Below are 8,922 nucleotides of genomic sequence, written 5' to 3'. Positions count from 1 at the left end.
GCCTTGTTGTTTAATGTAGCATTGGAACTTTGTGACCCTGGGAAGGGGCAAACTGTGGGGAGATGTCTCCAGTTTCCAGGGTGGAGCTGTAGTCCTCTCATCATCCAAAAAGTTTGGGCACAGATGGAAGGTAAATGCTTCTCCTTCCAGGCCATGTGTGCACTGTGGTCCAAAGTGTTTCAGTCCTTCTTATGACTTGAAAACACTGTAAAACAACTGGGAAGGAGATTATCTGTCCAAGAGTACACAGTTATTTTATTGCTTTCTGCCTCTGGAACAGGCAGAGTTTCAGCTCTCTGTGACAACGCTGCTCAGAAATATATTTATTTCAGAGTGCAGTCCAGATGCTGGTGAGTGCATGTAATCAAGATAAAAGCTAATAAGGTGATTTATTTTTTTCTCCTTACATAATAACTCTTCAGCATCTCTTGTATAACTTGTCTTCAGAGAATCACTGTAGTTATCCAACTGTTTTCTTCTGTGCCTTTCATTATTGTAACAGAAACAATCAGTGGAAATTGCATGATGCTATTGGATTGTGCTGCATTCCTTCCTCAGGTCATTTGATGGCTCCTTTTTTTAATAGACACAAAGGAGAAAGGTACATTTCTGTAAACATGAGACAAGTCCTAGATGTGCTGTAGTCGCTCGGGAGATACTCCATTGTGAAAGAGGCTTTTGAAACTGCTCATGTGGGATTTGCCATTAGGAGCATAAAGACGGAGAAACGTACTTCTGATTCAGCTGACAACTGGCTTCTCATCCTGTGAAGAATTTTAGGAATGTCTTTACTTCCTTTTGGAGGGCTTAAGGCTAGTGTGTGATTGCTAAGGCTAGAGAGTTGCTTTTCTTCCTGCCTCCCTTTTCTTTCTCACTAGGCTCAGCCTCCTCGTTCTTCGGTTGAAGTCTGTTAACTCTTGAAGTACCAGTGCACTCTGGGAAAGAGGCTGTCAAAAGACAGTGTATTTGTGTTCTGTTTGTTTATTTTGCTTTGGGTTTATTTATTTTATTTTATTTTGCAAAACTTGAGTGATGTGAACATCTGGGAAGTAATGTAAAAGACATCTCTCTCTTCAAGGAGCTCTCAAGTGTTTTCGTACATACTGTTGTGGGCTGAACTGAGGAAATTCTGATTGGGATGTGGTAATGCATTACTTGTCCTTCATCTTAATTACCCATTAAAGCACTGACCATGCAAATCCAAGCATGCTGTAGGGAGCTGTGGGCTTAGCTGCGACCCATGGCTCTACATGAAGATCCTCTGTGTGATCCTGCAGCATTTCTTCTTTCTGATGCCGTTTGTGCCTCTGAAACAGAAGCTGGGGTTCATCTTGGGAGTAAAGTGGAGACTCCAGGTGAGTTCAGCCTACTAGCATTCATCATCAGAGTAGAATTGAGGCTGGACCTTATGCATTGGAAAGGGAGAGATCTGGTAAGACTTTTACTCTGCCATTCCATGCCCTTCACCTGGCTGGTAAGGAGAAGTTAATACCTGTAAAGCAACGGAGCAGCAGGAAGGTCACCTAAGAAACCTGATTTCTAGATAAATCATAGAATCACAGAACGGCTTAGATGGAAGAGAACTTAAAGATCATTCATTTCCAACGCTCCTGCAGCGGGCAGAGCTGCCCCCACCAGATAAGGCTGCCCAGGGCCCATCCAATCTGGCCTTGAGCACCTCCAGGGGTGGGGCATCCACATCCTCTCCGGGCAGCAGTGCTAGTGCCTCACCACCCTAAAAAGAATCTAGTGACAGAGAGTTATGAGATTAATTCTTTCATGAATTCACCACTCACTCATGTAATCTGCTGACAAAGTGAGTCATCTCTACATTGCATTTGGATTTGGGTTGATGATGGAGTTTAAAACAGTGATTTTGAACCCTGTCCTGACAGCTCACGAAGACTGTACTATTTTATTTTCTTTCTTCTTCCATCCTGCTGAGGAAACTGCCCAACTCCAAGCTTTTGATTATTCAAGTGGAAGAGGGTGACAAGAAGACAAACAAACATCATTTAGTTCTTGGGGGCATGCTTTCCTGATGCCTGACCTTTTGGACTTCCAACATCATCTTGTCCATTTACATGCATTACAGTTTTTCCAATTACCAGTGAATTAAATTTGGAATTGTGGTATTTGGAAATGTCAAGCAGAATCAATAGAAAAGCACTTGGGGCCCAATCTTAGTAGACTCAGCACATTTTAAAGCATATTTGAAATGTCCCTGCTGATAAATCTCAGAGGGCCACATGTAGATTATGAATCGAGATGCTGCTGCTTGGGTACCAAAATTCTTAGCAGGTTTGCCATTATTTTAGGTGTATGTGGTGTGTTAGACACATTGGCCTCTGTCTGGATGAGACCTTAGAAATAAGGAGCTCTGAAAGAACATTTCCACAGATGACAGCGCTCTCAGATGTTTGGTCTGATTTTTTGGGTAGTCCTGCGTGGAGCCAGGAGTTGAACTCAATGGTCCTCATGGGTCCCTTCCAACTCAGGATATTCTGTGACTCTATGATTCTGTGGGAGGATGAAGATGGTGGGATGGAGCAGGCAAGCATGAAATGGCTTGGAAAGGTAACACCTTGTGGTTATTGCTGTTCCTGGTGTTTCTGTGCTCCACAAGGAGATGCTCCCATATCCTCATCCCTTTGCCTCGAAGGAAATGGCTTGAGCAGGGCTTGCTTTCAAAGCTTTTCAAAACTTCGGTGTGTGGGGAGAAAATACTTAGGAATGTACATGATTTCACTTCCTTCTCCCATGCTCTTTGAGACCTCATGCTGTCTCCCCAGGAGTATGGAAGAGAACAAATGATTATGTTTTAAATGTCATTTCAGAATTTACTGCATATTTTACTTAGTGGTTTGTGCATCTCGCCAAAATCTTTTCAAGAGTATAGTTGGAAATATCTTTATCTTGTCACTGGAAGTCTAATATTTTCTCACTTAGGTTGAAGAGTTTGAGGGCTGAGACAATGTTCTCAGTAGGTTATTTGCACAGTGCATACCCCAAGAGGGTCCTTTTTCATGCCAGAGAGTAGTTGTCACTATCCAAAGCCAAATAAATGGGCTGCTTAATGCTTTTATAAATGTACAGATTTAGGGGGGAAAAATACCCAAAAAGCAATATGCTTGTTCAAAATCTCATGGACTGGAGGGAAATACTGGACTAACCTTTATGGAAATCCTATAAGGGAGCAAAGTATTTCCTTGGTGTGGTTGTACAGAGGAAGCAAGCAAGGAGGTGTCTCCTAAGGAGCAGGGTCAGTGTAGGAACGGTCAACATTAATTGGGTAGGATTTGTGGTGAGGATCTTGCACACGTTTGCTTTGGAGTGGTAGCACGTTGGGGATGAGCGGCTCCACGTCTGGTCATGCCCAGCAGGGACCTGGGGCCAGTTTTGGTGCGTCGCTTTGTGCTGATTGAGGCTGGCTTCATTTTCATGATGGAGCTGTAGGAGTCCCTGTTCATTGCAGGGGAGTTGGCCTGCATGGCCTTTAACGGTCCCTTCCAACTCAAGTGATTCTATGATTTTGTTTTTATCCTCTTGGGTGTAGCAGAGCAGTGTGTGCATGTCTATATATATTTTTTTTTTAAAGGGCCTTTTTTATGTATTATTACTAATCCGATTTGAGCACTGCTGCCCAAACTGCCTCGTTTGTGACCCAGAGTGCATTTAAACATGAACTTCAGAAGCACCATGGCATTAAATGCTTCTGATTGATCTCCCTGATGGCTTTATTAAAGAACTAAAACATTTTGGGGGAGACAAATACAGTTAGCAATGCAAAGGGAGAAATCTAATTACATTCTGGCTTTGTCCTTAACTGAAATGATACAAAATAGGATTTTTCTAATGGCTAACTAAAATATCTATTCTTTAGATAAAATGTAAGAATGACCAGCTGAGTTCAAGTAAAAAAAAAAATGCATTCTTTCCAAAAATTGATTAACTGCTGGCAGTGTTTCTGTCCTGCATGCCAGCCCCGCCTCTGGCCTGGCCAAACCTCCTTGGATCCCTCTGCCTGGCCAGAGAAATGATTTACAAAACCTTTTCCTGAGTGATCCTTCCCTTTGGGCCAAGAGATTAATCTCATCGTCTGCACACGTGTGTGTGTGCTCCATATCTCAGCAAACCAAGTAATGCTCATCTCGCTCAGTTCCATCCCTACTCGAGAACCTGTCTGGTGTTGTGGGTTTGTATGGAGCTGGGACTCTACATGTCCTTCTCCTGATCCTTTTTCTATCCATCCTATTCAACCTAAAGTACCAGGGAAACTATTCAGAAGAATTAAATCTATACTGCATCTTTTTCCCAAGTTGGTGGTAATGACTTGTCAAGCATGCTCCCTGTCATAAAATCATAGAATCACCAAGGTTGAAAAAGACCTACAAGATCATCCAGTCCAACCATCCACCCATCACCAATAGTTCTTGCTAAACCATGTCCCTCAACACAACGTCTGAACGTTCCTTGACCACCTCTGGGGTTGGTGACTCCACGACCTCCCTGTTTCACAATACTGGCAATTTTGGGGAAAACTGCAATAAAGATCTAATTCTTTGAAATAATTTCCTTGTTATCTTTTAACCAACTTAAGCTCAAGTTAAAAAAGAGATATATGGGAAGGGGATTGCTACACAGATGTCCGTGGAAGCTGTGAAGTGTGAGTCATGGTGTGAATATAGAAGCCCTGAGTTGTCATCCCTGGTGAGCAGGGAGAATGTATTTCTTAATATTAAAGTTCCTTTTTTAATTTTAAAAGAAAATGACTTAAAGCCTCCTGTCCTTTTGAGACTGGTTGTCAATGGCATCATTGCAGGTTACCATGGCAATAGATGCTGAGATAATAGATTAACAACCATTGATTGACTAGAAAACTCCGAGCTCTTTTATCGTGGGATATGCCAAATCTATTGACAGAAAACAGAATTCAAAGTAATATCCTCCCTTGGCGTGATGTTCTCAGTACTTCATAGGCAGGTTGTACCTGATCGGGCTTAAGAGCCAAAACATTTTGAAAGGGTTGATGTTTTTTTTAACAGGATATCTGATTAGACAAGGGGCTGCCCTTTCCTGCCCTAGAGGATCTCCCACACCCAAGTATCTGGAAGGGATGAGCCTGAAGTTTGTGCCTGAGTGTCCATAGCCATGTGGATGGGCTGCCAGCCCAAAGGTGCAGTGAAGCTTTGGCCGGAGCAGCTCATGGGGCACTGCTGCTTCAAAGCTTTGTGAAAGAGCCAGGGATATAAGCAGTGAGTTTTTAACTCCTCGTCCACAGTTATGTACTTAACCACAGATGTCATCACTGGTTTGATGCCTTGCCTAAAAATGTATTTAGGCTTATTATTTAAGTACAGCAGGAATGAAATCATTGTGCTCGGGGAGTAAGCGCTGGAGCAACGCGTACTAATTGTGGATTCATTATAGGCCCTGCAGAGATGCAGCTGGGTGGTCTCTCTAGAGCAACGTTTCCCAAACTTTCCCAGTTGCAAGCCTGCCTCTGGCTCGATTCTGTGATCTGAAATGCTACCAGCAACAATTTGAATTTCTTTAAGCTGCAGTCTTGCATGTAACTTTTGGGCCACTGAGGTGGGAAGAGCTGAGGGCAGCAGCCCCATTTCATCGCCTTTCCCTCTCATACATGATGCCTCCCAGCGTGCTCTGCATGTTTCTGTCCTTGTTTCCCCCACAGAATGATGAGCCGAAGAGCAGCCGGGGGGGCATGGGGGCTGAGCATCCCTATGGGCCTGTGGCTGGTGGGCGTTGCTTGGCCAGGTGAGCAGCAGCTGCCTTTCCTTCCCCAGCCCATCCGAACGCTGCTGTGGTTTGAGGGATGGGTCTTGAAAACAAAACCAAACCTCAAACAAAGGGCCCGACTTTCATAATCACACATGCAAGAATGCATCTGCAGTTGCTTAATTGCTACATGCAATTACCCTCCAAATTAGAGGGCAATTACCCCAATTCAGTGTACAATCTCTGTCATTTTATATTATAAAATTACATGTACAAATAGCTATATAGGGACATAACCAAGTGTTTGCAAATAACTTCAGTTGCATACGCAGTTTTGTGTATAAAGCCCGGTGGTTTTGACAGTTAGGCAAACAGGCTGTCTGGGAAATCACTCCGTGTTTATGCAGACTATTTTGACACATCCCATCTTCTCGTATAGACTTTCATTTTAGTTTTTAAAAAGGGGACAGGCAGAGATAAAGAGCTGAGATTTATAGCAGCCTTCAGCCTTGGGGAAGATACTCCCTGTGTATCTAATTATGAGCTAGGAGCTCGGCAACTGCTAACACCTAGACCCAGAGCTGCTACCTTGGATCCCCGCTATAATTTAGCAGATGACGGATAATGACACAGCCCTGCTGATCTGTTGGCAGCTCCACATTAGGAGAGCAGAGTTTGAGTCTCAGATCAACAGCAAGGTCCCAAGGCTGGAGTCCTGCAGTTCAAGAGGACCCTTTTTAATGAGCTTCCTCTGTGCTTGCAGCTCCCAGGTGCAGGAGTGGTTGCACAGTGCTTCTGTCCTCTTCCCATCATTACCTGCCTTGATGGGTGCAGGGGTCTTACTCGGCAAAACCATCGTGATGCTGCACTCCTTTGAAGCAGACTTGGGCCCAAGGGAACCAACCTAACGACAGCTTCTCAGGGCTGAGTTCAAGGAGTTGGTGGTGGGTGGCCTCCCTCAGTCCTTGTAATGCTGGGGTGCTGAGTGTTGTTTTGGCTTGGTGGTACATCATCATCCCCACTCCACAGCATCCCTAAAGCTCCTGCTTGATGCAGTGGGATGCCAGAGGCAAAGCTGCTCTGGTAAAGCCTTAATTCTTACTCCTTGATTTCAAGAAGGATTTGGAATCATAGAATATCTTGAATTGGAAGGGACCCATAAGGATCATTGAGTCCAGCTCCTGGCTCCACACAGGATCACCCAAAAATCAGACTTTATTCCCGAAAAGAGCGAGTTATGGGATTAGAATCAGTTGGTGCTGCTGTGCATGGAGGGATGCCCACTCTGCTCCAAGCCAACCCTTGTTGCATTAATTCATAAGATGTGTGAGAGTAGAAGGAGAAAAGTGCTTCCTGTGCCCATTTTGGGGCAGTCCCAACCAGTTCTTGCAGACCTCATGGGACTCTAGTGTAATGGGCACATGTGTCCCCATGACCCAGCATAGGGAAGAGGAGGCAAGCAGAGCCCTGCTCTTTCCTGCTGAGACCATTCAGAAGGGTTTTCTGCAGCTCTGGGCACCCAGCAGACTGGGGATGCTCACCAAAAGATGCACTAAAAATATCAGAAAGCGGGTAGGAAACACACAGGCTCTTCAAGTGTCTCCTGAAGGCAAGCATCCTTGGGAGTGGTGTGAAGGAAAACAGACATTTACTAGTCATCCAAAACTTTGTGCTTGCTTTTGTTCAACTTTGATAGTGGGAAAAAACTGTGAAAGGCCGTTTTCTTGGCGCAGTTGCTGTTTGCAGAGTTGGGTTTTTGTGTGTTTGCAAGCAGATCTTACTCTTAATCTGAAACTTGTTCCAGAAAAGACAACTGTCTTGGGGGAAGGGAGCCTGGGCTGAGCTCAGGATTTAGCAGGCTGAAATTTCTCTTTTCAAAGCACAGCGGAAACCTCAATTCTCCCTGCAGCTTTGTGCGTTGCATCAGCCCTCATCTCAGGTGAAGAACGCGGAGGCTGCCCAATATTGCTTGAGGTTACAGACAGAGGTAGCTGAGCTAGGATTAGGTTTTGGGGCTGCTTCCCAGGCAAACGGTTCATTAAATCCCCTCCTTTCTGGGAGATTTGGTTGGGAGAGGGAGGGGAAATTTCCATCTAGTGCTGAAGCAGGATTTGGTTTGGGCTGATGGAAATGATATTAGAAAATGTGCTTCAAGGAATGAACCAGAAGGTAATAGTGAGTGCTAGCTATCAGCTGGAAGCCATGTTAAGTATTACGATAAAGCTAAGATATTTACTCATTCCTTTAGAAATAAAAAGATACCACCTCATCATGCACAAAAGACAATGCTCCCTTGCTTTCCTGCTGATTTAACTCTTATTTAGCAAAAAACCCTAATCTGCCCTAACAAAGCATGGTGTAAGTATCAGCAGAACAAATATCAAGGCTTTAACAAGGAGTGTCAATATTGACACTGTTCCGTGTTGAGGGATATTGGTAGGTTGTTTTTATTATAGTAAGCAACTTGTCAGAGGAAAACTCAGATGGAGCTTTGCGAGTGCCGATAAAACCTGCAGGTGCTATTGAAATTGAGCTCTTGTTCGTGTGTGCTTTGAATATAATTTCCAGTTTCTGAAGCCAGCTTTATGACTTGCTCCTACCCCTCCCCCCTTCCAGTCTCTCCCACAATGCCGATGAAACATTCTTCCTGCAAAAGAGTTATTGAGGAATCAAACACTTCTTCAAAAGGCAAAGAGATCTTTCTGGTCTGATGTCTTTTCTCCATACCATGAGCTGCCCATCGCTGAGGCCAGCTGTTGGCACCAGGAGCAGGTTGGGCACATCATCCCCAGCCCATGCAGATACCATGATGGCAGTTCTTGTGGTCACACTTCTGCTCTGTGCTGGGTCATCTTTCCTCAGATGATAGGACAAGTTGCACTAGGGGAGGTTTAGATTGGGCATTAGGAGGAAGAATTTTGTCATGGAGAAAATGGTCAGGCATTGAAGTGGGCTGCCCAGGGAGTCTTCATCCCTGGAGGTATTTAAGAGGTGTGTGGACATGGTGGTAAGGGACATAGTTAAGTGATGGGACTCAGTTGCTTAGGTTGGTGGTTGGACTTGATGGTCTTGAAGGTCTTTTCTAACTTAAAGGATCCTGTGATTCCATCACGCGCACTCTTTACTAGCTGCCTGTTGACAGCAGAAAACTGGTGCAGCAGATGGGGCTGCATACAATAGCTT

At 44.4% G+C, this 8,922-nt stretch overlaps 1 protein-coding gene across 1 annotated transcript in view; it reads left to right on the top strand.

Annotated features, from left to right (window-relative positions):
• Positions 1,251–8,922, top strand: part of ACVR2B (activin A receptor type 2B) — a 29,308-nt gene continuing 21,636 nt past the window's right edge. Inside the window, exon 1 of the mRNA XM_021389108.1 lies at positions 1,251–1,355. Within this exon, the coding sequence (XP_021244783.1) occupies positions 1,251–1,355 (105 nt within the window). The remainder of the gene's footprint in view (positions 1,356–8,922) is intronic.

Source organism: Numida meleagris, chromosome 2 (genome assembly GCF_002078875.1).
Source record: "Numida meleagris isolate 19003 breed g44 Domestic line chromosome 2, NumMel1.0, whole genome shotgun sequence".
NCBI lineage: Eukaryota > Metazoa > Chordata > Aves > Galliformes > Numididae > Numida > Numida meleagris.
The sequence above is the reverse complement of the archived record's forward strand: the minus strand, read 5'-3'. Positions and strand labels throughout refer to the sequence as shown.